Below are 16,452 nucleotides of genomic sequence, written 5' to 3'. Positions count from 1 at the left end.
GCCTTCATGCTCCTGAATTCAGATGCAAAATAAATCATTCCTGCTTCTACAGTATGTGTTAAATGGTAAACACACTTTTTTTAATTCTCAATTTTACTAATTTTATTAAAATCCCTATTTTAATTCTCTTTCCAAAACCCTTAATAGATGAAAGTGCAGCTTGCTTGGTCCATATCACTGTATTAACAAGATGAATGATGTAGAAACCGGGAAACCTCACAGACCAGGAACGTATAGGAAAATTTATGATTTTTAGCCCGTCCTGTTTAAAAAAAGATCTGTAGTCTGAGCAGACATTTTGTATACTGCAACATCTAGATATTCCGTCGCCTCTGTGTATCGATGCCGTAGTTCCATCATCACACCTGAACAGTTACAAGTAAGGCTGCATTACACACACTTGTCACAAAGCAGTCTGTCAAACTACACACATTACTATCATAAAACAGAATAAGTAGTGCACATATACATATACGGAAGTAAACAGAATAAGTAGTGCACATATACATATACGGAAGTAAACAGAATAAGTAGTGCACATATACATAAAGTTAGTGAAGAAGCATGAGGAACACAGGTTCAGTGTTAATAGTTAATAACATGAAAGACACAAACAAATAAATGTCTTTCTTCAAGAGGACCTGGCAATTTTAATTATTAATGCTAGACATAAATCTAACTCCTTACATCAATATCCAAAAGATCTCTCCCTCTCCTTCTCTGTCTCTCCCCATAATGTCCCCATAATGTCTTTTGATTCTTCATTGGTTTCATTTTATTGCAGATGATCTATTTCACGTTGCCTGATGTAAGGTAGTAGACCTTGAGGCTTGCTGGTGCATGTAGAGAGCACACTGTGTGTGTTTGTGCTGCCACTTCTCTGAGCTTTTTCCTTTATTTATTTCTCATATTTTTTTTATGTCTTTTTTTTTATTTTTTATTTTTTTATTTTTTTGGTCATATGAATTTTCCTACTGGTTGCCATTTGCCATAGAGCTCAAGACCCAAGCTTGAGGAAGCTCAAGGCCAGGTCAAAATGATATATCAGATAGGATAATGGCATCGTTTGGATTCCAGGGCTTCTCAGCCCTTTGTGCTGCAGTGTGCCTAGGCTTACTTTATGTGGTTTCATGCAGCTTTCTGGATCCCTAGTGTAGCATTTGGAGATGGAGAGATGGTGTTTGGTTGCACTGCAGGTATATGAACTGTGATTAGAAACACCAGTGAAATTTAATCATTACAGGACTCATAACTCATAACCTCTTTTCAGATGCTGCTGAAAACTCTCAGGTTTTCTCAATCTGCACAGCCATAATGTTTTTGTTTTTTTTACACAGACTCTGTATATCACTACTACTGCACATTTGTTCAGACCATCTATACTACTACAACTCCTTACACATACTGTACTCTTTGGCTTAATTTGCCAGAATAAATGTGACTAAACATGAATGCACATTTTAAGCATGTGTTCTTCTTGTCTTGATGTGTACTTTGTTTAGTATATAGCACTGTATAATTTTCAGCTATATATTGAATTCAGCTTTCTGCATCACTGCAGTGTGTCAGATGAGTCTTGATCACAACAGACTTTTTTAGACTAGACAGTAATACTTTGAGTTTTTGTGTTGTTATTTTTTTTTTTTTAAATTGTCAATTGAATTTTTTTTTTAAAAGAAAAAAAGAAAGAAAGAAAGAAAAAAGTGACCTTTATGAGAAGACACATAGCAAAGGGCATAAAATGTCCTTTACTTCTTCTTCTTCTTCTTCTTCTGATTATTAATCAGCATAAGGGTGGTGGTGTGTGTGGTGTGTACCATAACAATAAACCTAATGTTTATTTACAACAATGAACCAGAGCTGCTGTTATATAAGATTATACAAGATTGATGCTCTCTACAGTTTGAAACTAGGTTTCTTTTTGATTATCACTAACATGAAGTCTCACACACAGGCCTCAGGAGGACTGCCCTGCTTAGTTATAAGTAATTGTCGAAATGTCAAAAGACAGCCTGTCCAACTTTGCACAACATATATGAGTCACTGGTGCCTCCCTACACACACCTAACTGTAAACGGATACAAGTTGCTGTAAATAGATATTTGTAGAATTTCTCTCCAATGCAAACATCAATGACTGGCTTTATCCAGCGGCTCTTTGTGACTTTGATTCTGTATGTGACACTCGACACCTGATACTGTCAGAGCACACTGAGCTATGCCGAGTACCAACGAGAAGGTTCTGCTTGGCAAATATCCTTCATCACATCATATATTAATACGTAAAGCTGGTGTTGCACTAATCTGTCAAATAGAACATGAGATGACCTGTGAGAAAAGTAGAAACACACACCCGAGCCAGTGTTCACGTTTCCCCTTTGCCCTAGCTGACAAGTCAGTGTCAGTGCTATTGCTACTTCTAGACATAGGGAAAATGCTGTGAAGGTCTCAAACAGCCAAATAAACAGCCAAAGCCATAAAGAAAAACACAACAGCTTTAAATTATGCTATTCATTAAATACACTCAGTATTAGCAGATATCCCTCTAACAAGAGATCCTCCATTAATGATCTCTGATGTGAGATGAGTTAAACAGACACGCGTAGTTATTTACACTCACACCATTAGACAGAGGTCTCTGTCCAGAGCATCATACAAAATGCTTTGAATTTTTTATTAAAGAATAGCAACTTAAAACTCTGGTCAAGCGTTTTATATTTTCAAAATATATACATGAAATAAACAGATAAAATATGTGCTAGCTTAAACACTTATTTTCCACACACACACACACACACACACCCACACACACATACACACAAAACATTTTCTACAATTGCATCGCTCAGATTTTCTAACATTTATTTATTATGTGTTAAGTATAAGAGTTTATTTAACACATATTTATTATTTTGTTTAGTTAATTATTTTGTTTTAAACTGTTGCACTAAAATGATTTCTTTTTGCCTTAATAAAGTGTGTAGATTAAACATAGTGTGGTTAAATTGAAAATTTTTAATAAGAATAATAATATGGATGATAAACTTTTCAGCTGTATCGCCCAGCTCTAACTATATATGATTACACTTTATTATGGATTCTTTCTATTTAGTGACCCCAAAAAGTATTTAGACACTTAATCAGTTATAAAAAGTTAAACTCCTTAATAAACTTGTTGAGCCAAGTGGCATTTATTCTAAAGAAAGATACCAATGTGTGTGTGTGTGTGTGTGTGTGTTTAAACACCATGTTGTGTCTTTGTTTTTGTGTCAGATGGATCAGGTGTCCTTACAGAAGCAGTGCTAGCATCTGGACCTTCACAATCAGAAGATAGTTGGAAAGACCTGGAGCTGCTAACCACTACGATCAACTACTAGTGTACCCTGAACTCGAGCCACAGGGTAAATCTTTTGCTGTTTCACAGATTCTTCTTCCTTGTCTTCTCAGATCTCCACTGTCATCAGTGTCAACTCGTCTCTTCTCTCCATCAGGGCCTCTTGTCTTATCTGAGCTTCTTTGACCTCGTTCTCCCTCTCTTTCTTTTACTTTATCTGCTCTCTTCTTCTTCTTCTTCTTCTTCTTCTTCTTCTTCTTCTTCTTCTGCTTCTTCTTCTGCTTCTTCTTCTTTTTCCTGAGCTTGTGAAACCACGGTATGGAAAGGTCCTTCCGCTTCTTTTTCCTGTTTCCAGTTCACAGTAGTGGTTAGCAGCTCCAACATGGTATTTAAACACACACACACACACACACACACATACACATTGGTATCTTTCTTTAAAATAAATGCCACTTGGCTCAACATGTTTATTAAGGAGTTTTACTTTTTTATAACTGATTAAGTGTCTAAATACTTTTGGGGTCACTAAATAGAAACAATCCATAATAAAGTGTAATCATACTGTATATAGTTAGAGCTGGGCGATCCATCCATATTATGGTCGTATCCTTTGGAATCAATCATTAATAATCAATAAATTTTATTAACCTGTTTAAACAAAGACCAGTAGAAAAAGTTTCAATCTAACCACCGTATGTTTAATCTACACACTTTAAGGAAAAAAAGAAATAATTTTAGTTTAACAGTTTAAAACTAAATATTTAAACAAATATATTTCTTACATATTTACATTAAGATTAAATATGTGTTAAATAAACTCATATACGTAACACAGTAAATGTTAGAAAATCTAACATTGTGTGTGCGTTTGTGTGTGTTTGTTTGTGCGTGTGTGTGTGTATGTGTGTGCGTGTGTGTTCAAAGCCTTTTGTATGACTTTCTGGACTGACACCTCTGTCAGTGTAAATAACTGTGTGTCTGTGTGTCCATGTGTGTGTGTGTGTGTGTGTGGGGGGGGGGGGGGGGCATATAGTCTTATTACCATTTATTACCTATTATTGTGTCACATAAGACTTTTAAAGTCTAACATACACCTGTACAAACAAATAATAAATGTTAATTTATATGTCCTTTATATGGGGTATTAAAACTGTCAAAATCAGTTGTGTGGTATATATATACATTGGACATATTGTTAAGTCAGATGAAGTCTGGTGAAGCCTTTATAAATCATTTAATTACCATTCATTACACTTATTTATAATAATTAATGTGATTTAACAGGCTATAGCAATGAAATTACATGCTATATTACATTTTATATATTTTGGACATGTCCGTAATAAATCCATGCTTTTGTCCTCTGACTGGCGCTGGGGTTGGTGCAGGATTTCATTCCAGTCAACATGAGCTACAACTGATTCCACCTGATTAAACAGTTTAGTATAGCCTAGCTCTTTTTCTGTGTGCTTCAGTGATTTTAATAAAAGTCTTCAAACCCATCTGTCTGCCACCATGACAGTTGAAAAATCTCTGTATATTTCAATTTTCCTCCAGAAACAGAGTTATTATTTTAGGCTGCCTTTACATTTTTGGCATCTGTCAGAAAAGGAAGTGAAGTGTATTTCTGCATACCGGTTTAAAGACATTTATATTTTTGGTTTAAAACAAACGAAAAACAAAACCGACTGCAACACTAGCCGGATAAGATTCAATTCTTAAACAAGTGGAAGAAACCTTTTAAACCATTTAAATTTCTATCAGTACACTTCATTCGGCCGGCAGATTGGAAATAAACTTATCTGAATCTGTAAAAAACAAATGAATTATTGTATCAATGCAAATTTGGTAAATGATTAGTCAGGACACTTGTGTTTCTGTGTGTAGAGAATTGCGCTAGTGAGCAGGTGCAATGGGAAATGGATGGTTGTTGCCCTCCTGCTGGACAAACATTTCACACCTCTTTAAACAGCACAACTAAAGATTTCTTGCTAGTAAAACTGTATTCCGTATACAACTACCACAATATAAATATACAATTCTAAACCTAGTACATGAGATTAAAATAAATACATAAAAACAACAATGTAAAACATTTTATATAATTAATAGCAAATATACTGCAAAAACATTTAACCACTAATTCCATTTTTGATCTCTGTTAAAAGAGTTAAAGAGCAAAATTACATAATTTAGCTAACTATTTGTTCATTTCCTGTCCTAGTATAATATTCTAACCTCTTTAAGCTAAAATGCATGTATTTCTGTGCTCTATTACTTCTGATGACTAGCACAGCTCTGGATGAACAACCATGATTTGTTTTCTAAGGTTCAATAAGGTGAATGAACCCTTTTCTACTGGGTTACACATAAATGACATCTATTTTAGTAGAAGTAAAATTAAAGCTGAGACGTTTAACTTTCTAAGCAGACATAATTGCCGTCCTTTAGTGTTTGTTGTCTATTAACACAATGTTCCTAGAGAAATCGCACACTTACTCTGCTCCATCCACTTTGAAAAGGTAAAGCAGATATTGTGATGTATTGATACAAATACCATAAGAGTGAGCTTTTGCAAATGGTTTATATTGTTTCACTCCTCTGCACATGGCATGGGCGAAAAACAGCTCACACTAAAAGTTTTATACTCTTCATACACCCTTTCGTTCTCTGCTCATTCAGCTACGGTCCATTACCCCGACGCTTCACCGCATCTCTTCCTGCGCTGCACATGAATGGGGACTCACATACTGCTAATGCAGGGGTTGAGAGTTTTTCTTTACTTGAGCAGTATTATATTTTTAATATAGTTTTCTTTCTTTTTTTGCATATAATATTGTGATTTATTTATTTATTTATTTATTTTGTACCCAATTCTAGATTTCTCTGCACTTCCAGGAGTGTGAATCTAATTTCCTTATTTGACATTTTTTAATTATGACTTTATGACAATTGATTTTAATCTGCTGTATTCTCTGTGCAAGAAAAAGTATCAATGAAAGAGTCAATGAAAGTTAATTAAAGTGTGATTTCATAAGAACTTAACAAAAGAACAGAAGAGAAGAAATTGGGACCCAGGGTATGGACTGCATCAATACCTTTTGTTTCAGACAGAGTTTCTGTACTTTTGTTGTTTTTTTTAATTCGATACCAATAAGAAAGCAAATAAGTGACACAGTATTAAGCAACCCGGGGGCTTGAAATATGAAATGTGTAATTTAGCTCTGTTTATTTCAGTTGCTATTTGTTTACTGCCAGTAATGAACCCAAGGGTGGGTGCTGAGCAGTATCAGTAAGCGTGGTCATAAAAATGACATGAACTGCACCTTGTCTCTCTACTCTATTGAATACTCATTCTGAACTCATTCTAATCGTACTCTTTCAATAGTAGCCGTTCGTTCACAGGAGCATGTATGGTGGATGCCCACATTAACAGATACACAGATAAAATATGTGTAATTGTTGACGTGGTGACGTTTTCTATGAGGAGACTTTTTTTTTTTTTTTTTTGAAGTGTTCACTGTCAACAATCAGAGTCTGAGGGGCTTTGCATAGTGGTGACTATAATAGCTGTAATGACTGATTATAGCTTTAATGTAAGTGATTAAAGGAACTAACTTGTTTTTTACCAAATGTTGGATGCTTTTTAAGTTATAAAGACATTAATTAATAATCAGACAGAGAGAGAGAGAGAGAGAGAGAGAGAGAGAGAGTGTGCTATATGAACCTGGAAGGGAGGGACGCAATCCAAACGGTGTCCTGCTTGGAGAGCTGCCTCGTGCGATACAGTCGAACAGAAAACTGATCTGTTCCCCTTCTGTGCAGGCCAGAAAGAAGACACCAGTCCCTTAAGGAAGTGGAAACAGACAGAGACAAATCAATGCTTTAATTCACTATCGCATCTAACATGACATATATTCCATTAGGATTACAACTACAATGACATTAACTCACTTCAGCTTTCAACAGAGGATTAATGTAAAGCGGTACATTAATTCAAATAATTATCAGCTATGGAATACATATAGAGATATAGACTATGGACTGGAACGGATCCCAGTTATGCAGTGTATCACAATTCCACAGTCATAAGCATTAGCCATGCATACTGTATGTTGAAATGGGTCACGCTTTTTAACATACTCATCAATCAAGACACACTGTACTGCCATAGTGTACCGTCACATGGTCAAGTTAATCTTCTTGTCCATCCAAGAGCATTAACACAATCTGCAATGCATGATGAGTGCATGCATGTTTTAAAAAGTACTAAACTAGACACTGACAAATTGGCTAAATATTATTTTCCTTCTAGCTACTTTCTTTTTTCCAATCTAACCATAATCCAAATTGCTAGTTTTAGAAGCAGCATTTTAATTCATGGCAATGATTAGACATTTAGGCCCTGATGAACTAAAGGTTTACAACCTTTATAATCTTTACAACACCCACAAAAAATGTCCAATCTCACTTACTAAATCATTTGCTATTTGAAAAGCATCTGTTATTTATTTTTCACATCTGCTTTATTTGATTTAATAAGCTTTTCTTAGCTAAATATTTTATACCCACATCCTGATTTCCCGCATTATAAAAACTGATTACATGCACATTTAATACCTGATCTTATAATATTAATTATTAATTTATTATATTCATGTAGTAATTTGGATTCATTAATACAGCAATTCCCCAAAGTAATAAAATATTAGTGCCAAGGTAAAGTCCAATTTAAACTTTATTGACAAAATAGGCATTCATAATGTGCGTAATCAATACAAAAATATCTGTAGCAATACCTGGGTGAATAAATATTAATACATATGAATTACTAACCAAGACATAACACAATATGGTATCAATGCAAAGTAATTGTAGAGAATGCTGAAGTGGTTTCCTAGATACTGCATAAAGAGGAAGGTTTTAGAGCTTTAGAAAGAGAACAAAGGTACAGAACCATCTGAGTCTTTGATTATTGCAACAACTGCAACTGTAGGAGAATTCATGAGACTTGATCACTGTGCCCAGTGATATACTATACACAGAGATCAAGAGTGAACCAAGTACTGACATCACACGAGTGTAAGTTTCTACTTCGTGTTCTGAGTTCCTAGTCTGATCGTCTCTTCTTACGGAGCTACTTCGTCAATCCTGGCGTTCTACCCCTGAGTCTCGTCGCCCATGGGTCACCCTGCCAGGGATTGATCTGCATGGTCAGCCAGTGACTCATGGGATTGTTGTGCATGGAGCTGCACAGAGTCATGTTGCATTAGTCAGCTGTAAATTAAATTAAATTTAAACTTTAAATGCATGTACTCATTTATTTATTTTTATTCTTATTTTTTTTCTCATTATTATTATTATTCATTCATGTTCTACCGCTTATCTGAACTACCTCGGGTCACTGGGAGCCTGTGCCTATCTCAGGCGTCATTGGGCATCAGGGCAGGATACACCCTGGACGGAGTCCCAACCCATCGCAGGGCACACACACACACTCTCATTCACTCACGCAATCACACACTACGGACAATTTTCCAGAGATGCCAATCAACCTACCATGCATGTCTTTGGACCGGGGGAGGAAACCGGGGAGGAACAGGGGGAGGAAACCGGGGAGGAAACCGGAGTACCCGGAGGAAACCCCCGAGGCACGGGGAGAACATGCAAACTCCACACACACAAGGCAGAGGCGGGAATCAAACCCCCAACCCTGGAGGTGTGAGGCGAACGTGCTAACCACTAAGCCACCGTGCCCCCCATTATTATTATATATTATTATATATATTTTTTTTTGTTCTCTTCTGTTTCTATACTTCTGTAAAGCTGCTTTGAGGCATGTGAATTGTTAAAAGCGCTATACAAATAAACTGAATTTGAATTAGAATTTACTAGTCCTGAGGTATAAATCTATATAAAGTCTTCAGTATTTGATTCTCTGTCTGGACCTGCCTTTTATAAAGCATTATCTAAGACAGGGATGTCTAGTCTTTTCCAGAAAGGTCCTTGTGGGTGCGGGCTTCCATTCCAATTAAGCAGAAGCCTCACCTTATTCAACCTGATTAATCAGCTGAGCTGATCAGGTGTAGCTGTTACTTGGTTGAAATGAAAACCTCCACCCAAACCAGATGTTTCTGGATAATCGTGGACATCCTTTATATAAGATGTTGCCAGATAACAAGTGTTTAAACACAATGACATAGGTCATTCATGGACATTTGTTGGACATTTGAACTTTTATTTTTTACGCCATTCGTGTGCTTTTCATCCACACCGGAACTAATATTGATTATGTTTTTGTTTCTGTTCTTTTGGTAGCATGCTAGATAACTACACACTACATATAGCCCTGTATGTGTCACTGTTTCACTTATAAAAACTTGTCATAACCCTGGAGCTCCAATAAGGGGCCTAAAGATCTGGAAAGCATTTTCCAGCTGTGATGAGAAAAACCTCACAGAAAGGGAACATGGTTTACTTGTATTGTATCACTCCGCAGATTCTAAGAGCAATTACGACTCTGTGTTCCTCTCTGAAATCCTAATGAGGCCCTGGGTCCTACTCGTGCATGTAGTAAATATAGATCCCTGAACGTCACCATAGAGACTGCGAGGCCTCAGCTATAGGAACAGACGGCCTTTACGAAAATAACCGTAACGTCCTGAGCGGCCGGTTTCATAATCCATCAACACTCTATAAATACAAGTGACCACTTCTTGCCAGCATGTCCCATTCTCTTGTGTCCATACCAGATCAGTGTAATCTGGCTGCATTTGTGGTTTAAAAAGGTTATCTATCATCACACCAATGTCACTTAGAGAAATATATGATTAAAGACCCAGTGATGTGTCCATATTGTGTTGGCAGGTGGGGAAATATATGATGGCGATGAACAGGATGATGTCATGTACACAGATATATGATGACAGGGCCATAATGATGGATGCCTTTTGGAAAATATAAATACAAGCAACAGGAGAAGTGAAGAAGAGATGTAATGTGTTTCTAGTTCTTTGAAAAACATTCATATAGTAACTAGTGAGACACTGAAATTCTTTTTGTATGAATACCTATTTAGAGTAACCTCCTTAGTATTAAACAATCAGAATGTCATGAAGCACTATATTTAGTTTCTATGGTAGTTGATGCTGTGAGCTGCCATATGCTGAGTTTTATTTTTACGATGCATTATTTTTAAGCAGTATGTTGAATAGAAAGTGAGAGATGATGATTAAAAATAAGTAAAAATGCTACAATTTGTGTGTGTGAAAATTTTTTTTTTTTGTGTGTGATTTTTACTTATTTTTAATCCTCATGCTTGCTAATAATATTTTGCAAGCTCAGGTGGATTGCCTTTGTTCTTTCTATTAAACATACTATCGATTTGTGCTCCAGGACCTGTTCTTGATATGTTCACACAGTACACTTTGCAGTCTGCTTTGCTTTGATCTTTAATCATGATGTATGTCTAGATCATTGTCATTGAAATGTTCATTGCTTGTGTGACATCATATATCATATGTTGGTACTGGAGCATGTTGCTACCAGTACAAATGCATGAGCCTGGCATCTGAGTGATGCCTGATACCAGTATCAACACTGACAATCCCTACTTTTGTAAATAGGTGGTTTAAAGAGAATAGAATGCACTACAGTACACAATCTTCCCCCATGTCTTTTGTAAAAACCACAGAAGGTCTGGGAGCACAAAACCATTTTGAACAAAACACACAGCCAAGATTTCAGCTCAGGAGCAGCATGCTATTTGGCTCTGAGCAGTGTGGATGTCCTGAATGGCTGGTGGAAGGCAGCTTTGCTGAGCTATGGGCATTAAAAGGTCAGTAAGGTAGTCTGTGGAGACTGAAATTTGGAAAGGGATCAGCAATACTACTCTAAGTTGGCAAAAACATTGAGCATGCCTTATCTCTTACACAATCCCACCCTGTCACGTGCGTGTGTGTGTGTAAGTATGTATGTATGTATGTATGTATGTATGTATGTATGTATGTATGTATGTATGCAGGTGACAAAAGCACTTTGGATATAGCAGAGTCTCACAACTTTACAGTTTCTTTAATGTTTGTTGTGAAATTCATGAAATTACGCAACAAACATCAAGCTCACATGCCAACATGTATCACATGATATATGACACATAAGATATATATATATATATATATATATATATATATATATATATATATATATATATATATATATATATATATGCACTCACCGGCCACTTTATTAGGTACACCTGTCCAACTGCTCGTTAACGCAAATTTCTAATCAGCCAATCACATGGCAGCAACTCAATGCATTTAGGCATGTAGACATGGTCAAGACGATCTGCTGCAGTTCAAACCGAGCGTCAGAATGGGGAAGAAAGGTGATTTAAGTGACTTTGAATGTGGCATGGTTGCTGGTGCCAGAGTATTTCAGAAACTGCTGATCTACTGGGATTTTCACGCACAACCATCTCTAGGGTTTACAGAGAATGGTCCGAAAAAGAGAAAATATCCAGTGAGTGGCAGTTCTGTGGGCGCAAATGCCTTGTTGATGCCAGAGGTCAGAGGAGAATGGCCAGACTGGTTTGAGCTGATAGAAAGGCAACAGTAACTCAAATAACCACTCGTTACAACCGAGGTATGCAGAAGAGTATCTCTGAACTGAGATGCCTACCTGAGTATTGTTGCTGACCATGTCCATCCCTTTATGACCACAGTGTACCCATCTGCTGATGGCTACTTCTAGCAGGATAATGCGCCATGTCATAAAGTGCGAATCATCTCAGACTGGTTTCTTGAACATGACAATGAGTTCACTGTACTCAAATGGCCTCCACAGTCACCAGATCTCAGTCCAATAGAGCACCTTTGGGATGTGGTGGAACGGGAGATTCGCATCATGGATGTGCAGCCGACAAACTGCGTGATGCTATCATGACAATATGGACCAAAATCTCTGAGGAATGTTTCCAGTACCTTGTTGAATCTATGCCACGAAGGATTAAGGCAGTTCTGAAGGCAAAAGGGGGTCAATCCCGGTACTAGTAAGGTGTACCTAATAAAGTGGCCGGTGAGTATATATATACGTCATATATCATGTGATACATGTTGGCATGTGAGCGCATATATTATAAGCTCATCTTACGATTGTAATATCCTTTTTTTTACATAGCAATTCGTTCTTTTCTGTACTGATAAACATGTCATTTGATAAAAAAGGCACTCCTTGACAGTTTCTTCTTCCGTGACTTAGATAATCCTTTTTGTAATAAACTCGCCAGACTGATAGTAAACACGTCAACCACCACGTCTGTTTCTGCTGATGTCTTTTGTTAACCAAAAGATAATGCTGTACTTTTCCCTGAATTCGGCTCAGAGGTAGTGGCAGCTGCACGGCTCAGGGTTCTCCTCCAAGTGAACCCGAAAATTCTAGCACCATAATTTTTTTTATTGTTTTGAGAATGTTATTTCCTTAAAAACCCTATATACTTTTGGGATTTATCATGCTGTCATTATCAGCAAAAATAAACCTATTAGCATGGCAGTGTGCAGTGCTGCTTAGCCAAATATAGATAGTTGTTTTGTATAGTTTTGGTTAGCAGTAGGAGAAGCGGCAGCAGAGGCAGCAATGTAACATGTTTACAACAGTAGCGATTGAAATGGCCTTCAGTGCAGTCAAGACTAATGTGGGAGGTTAATGTAATATGATTAACGAGACTTCCAGTTAAATATAACAGTTAAATTGTATTTGACAGAAATGCATTTCAACCAGTATTTTGAAAAAAACAACTGTGAGGTAACACCCAATTTTAGTGTAAAACTTTGATGCTACATACAGTAATATATATACTGTGGGAGCTAAACAGGGCAGTAAATGTGCCCTATGACTGCACAACATCTAGAAACAGTATTAAAACACCAGCAAACTGTAATTTGGTGTTGTGAACAGGATAAATATATATGGAAGCTTGTCAGCAGTATGGATGTGATTTCACATATATAGAATAGAGATGCACATATAGGTAGAGTGCTGAGTATTTTATCTTTTATATTAATCTGTGTGGGAATTGAAACATTTTCAGTGTTTCTTCTGAGCAGATCCTGCCAAAACTGCTGAAAACTATAAACATACAAAGTCATGTATCTACTGCTGACATTTTGAAGATACATCTTTTTGCCCATGTCTAAATCAATACTGCAATCATGTTTTCACTTCCATCATATAACTTCCATAGAGTTGTCTTGACTAGCAGAAAAGATGCACTTCATTTTCAGCATAGTGACCGCTCATAAACAGCCAAACAACCTGCGTATGCTTTACTCGACACAAATGAAACCTGACAGCTGACAAACTCACTTATGATACGAGCCGTATGGGTTTTTAACAGCACTTGAGAGCTGTCACAGTGTGCTTCTGTTTCCTCAGTGGATTAGAAACATAGGTACATTTGCATTTTAATACACCGTCCTCTATTTAAACTATTCACCAGCTCACTGTGTACTAATGAATTAAACAAGACATAACCCTCAATTCTGCCCCGACTAATCTGACCATACATATGCTATATGCTAACGGAGCAAGACAGCAATAGATTGGTTCCAGAGGTAGAATTATTGCAGAAGGGGTATGAATTTTAATAGAGTAGAATCTTCTTAAACCTCTTTTAGCATTAAACATTAATCTGCATTTGGAGAAGCCAAATATTCTTTGTAAAAATTATTTGATTCATGTTAACTATTAGCAAAAACTTTAATTGCCTCCCAGAATGAAAAAAAAAGTCTTCTAGTTTTTTATTCAAATTTACCTGTCCTGTAATAAGCCTGTGCTGGGAAAGTGAAGGCTTTTAATGAGTATTCTATAAAGGACAATTATGAGGCAAGATATTTTTTTGTAGTACTATTTTTCATACATCATAAACTGTGTTAAAATTTGTAGTGATTAGCGAAGAAGATTTAAGCTTAGCAAGAATACACTGAACCAAACTGATGTTTTCTTAACTGTTCCTACAAAAACTAATAGCTTTGTCTGTTCACGGCCAGTTGTTTACCGGCCGATTCAAGAAGAAAATTTGAAAATGGTGATTTGACCCCAAACTATATAAAAAAACGTGAAAAAATGATGAAACTACTAGAGCTGTAAGCAATTTACAATGAGCAAGACCACCACAACTGCAGCATATAATTAGTGCTGTGAAGAAAAGTCCTCCAGAATCCTGCTAATATAATATATTATTCCATATATATATACATATATAGAGGTAAATAAACTTTGGCAACATTTGGAAAAAAGCATACTGCAAATGTTTCTGAATATACCAAATATTTCAGTCATTTGCCAAGATACAAGGCAACAAATACTGAACAACTGATTTAAAGGACTGTATTGTAAAATAGTCTATTCTTTATCAAATACCATGAGGTTAAATAAACATTTTAATGAAATGAAGCTCACACTCCTAACTATGTGTAACTATAAGTAACTATGTGTTTTACTTGTATACAGACAGCAAGAACCTAAATTGGACTGCAAGTTATATGAACAGTTTAGCATTCAAGGCTTCATTAGTGAACAGTTGCCAACATAAAAAAAGCACACTTCATGTTAAAAGAAATTTCATTTGAGAAGATATTTAGAGTTTTGGGCAGAATGTAGCTATAAAATGCAGTCATGGCTCAGCACATCCTCACACTGTCTCATTAAATATAAACTATTTTCTAAAAACAACATATATGTAGCTAACCGAACAGTGATCTGAATGACACACTGTAAATGATGCAGTAAACTGGCAGATACAAATTAGGTATTGCCTTGTAGCTAACATTATCTACACCAAAACTCCAACTATGTGAACAAATGCAGCATTTGCATGTGTATCACAAATCGTTCCTTCTGTCACTGCTTGTTAGCTAGGTGTAGCTAGATCGAGATTTGGCTAGCTAGACTCCTTGTGCACACATCTTTTGACAATGGGGAGTCAGTCAGTCAGTGAGACATATAAAACCCAGACCCTACTTTGAAAATTCTGGCTCTATGTCCCTCCATATCTGAGTATCTGCAGTTGGTAGAAGACTGTTAACACACACTATAACATTCCAAACCTATAACATCTGTTTTATAGGCAACCGCAACAGCTGAGCATTTCCTAATTGTACCACATACAATCTCCAATGAATTCATTTAAAAAATACATTAGTAGGAAAAACTGTTTCATTATTTCAGGTTTTGGCTTATGGAAAAGTCGGGTCTTAGGTCTACCAGAGCTTCACAAACAGCTGTACTTCATTTTGCCAAAAAGACAGCTGGTGGACTGGACCGGCTCACGCATTACCCACCACCGTGAGAGAGAGAAAGAGAGAGACAAAAGAGAAAGATGGAAAAAAGGAAGAGAGGGAAGAAAGTGAGTGTGTGTCTAATTTTCTTGGCAGGAGTCCTTCACAACTTCCACTTCATTGAATGTTACTAACACTGCATAAAAATGGGAGAAAGGAGTGGAGAGCCTCAGAGAGACATAAACCTTTACAAAAAACCTTAAACATGTTTAAACACGGTTGAATTCTCCAATCTGAGCTCTGACTATAGTTGAAAATCACACCTTTATTACATATTAATGCACCATTTATACTTTACTTTAAAGAATAACATATTCATTTATATGGAGAAATTTTCTTTTAGAAGACATTAATTTCCCCATTTCCCCATCCCCAGGTCATGACCTTGCTATATCCCTGCACAACGATCTGATCTCCCCTTCAGCCATAGCTCACTACCTTGGGGTTACCATGGACAATCAACTGTCCTTTTCCTCTCATGTTGCTAATGTGACTCGCTCATGTCGGTTCCTTCTCTACAACATTAGAAGGATTCGGCCATTTTTGTCCACACAGGCTGCTCAGGTACTTGTTCAGACTCTTGTCATTTTAAGACTGGACTACTGCAACGCACTGCTGGCAGGTCTACCTATGAATGCAATTTGTCCTCTGCAAATGATCCAAAATGCAGCTGCATGGTTTGTTTACAACTGGCTTCCGGTAGCTGCATGCATCAGATTCAAAACAGTGATGCTTGCCTACAAAGCCAAAAACAGACCAGCTTCCTCTTACCTCAAATCCC

The 16,452-nt window shown here is 36.7% G+C and overlaps 1 protein-coding gene across 1 annotated transcript in view; it reads right to left on the bottom strand.

Annotated features, from left to right (window-relative positions):
• The window catches only part of dok7b (docking protein 7b), a 34,554-nt gene that overhangs the window by 9,384 nt on the left and 8,718 nt on the right, over positions 1–16,452 (bottom strand). The window contains exon 5 of the mRNA XM_060872939.1: positions 7,061–7,180. Within this exon, the coding sequence (XP_060728922.1) occupies positions 7,061–7,180 (120 nt within the window). The remainder of the gene's footprint in view (positions 1–7,060; positions 7,181–16,452) is intronic.

The sequence above is a fragment of the Tachysurus vachellii genome, chromosome 6 (assembly GCF_030014155.1).
Source record: "Tachysurus vachellii isolate PV-2020 chromosome 6, HZAU_Pvac_v1, whole genome shotgun sequence".
NCBI lineage: Eukaryota > Metazoa > Chordata > Actinopteri > Siluriformes > Bagridae > Tachysurus > Tachysurus vachellii.
Note: the sequence above shows the minus strand (reverse complement) of the source record. Positions and strands in the feature narration are given on the sequence as shown.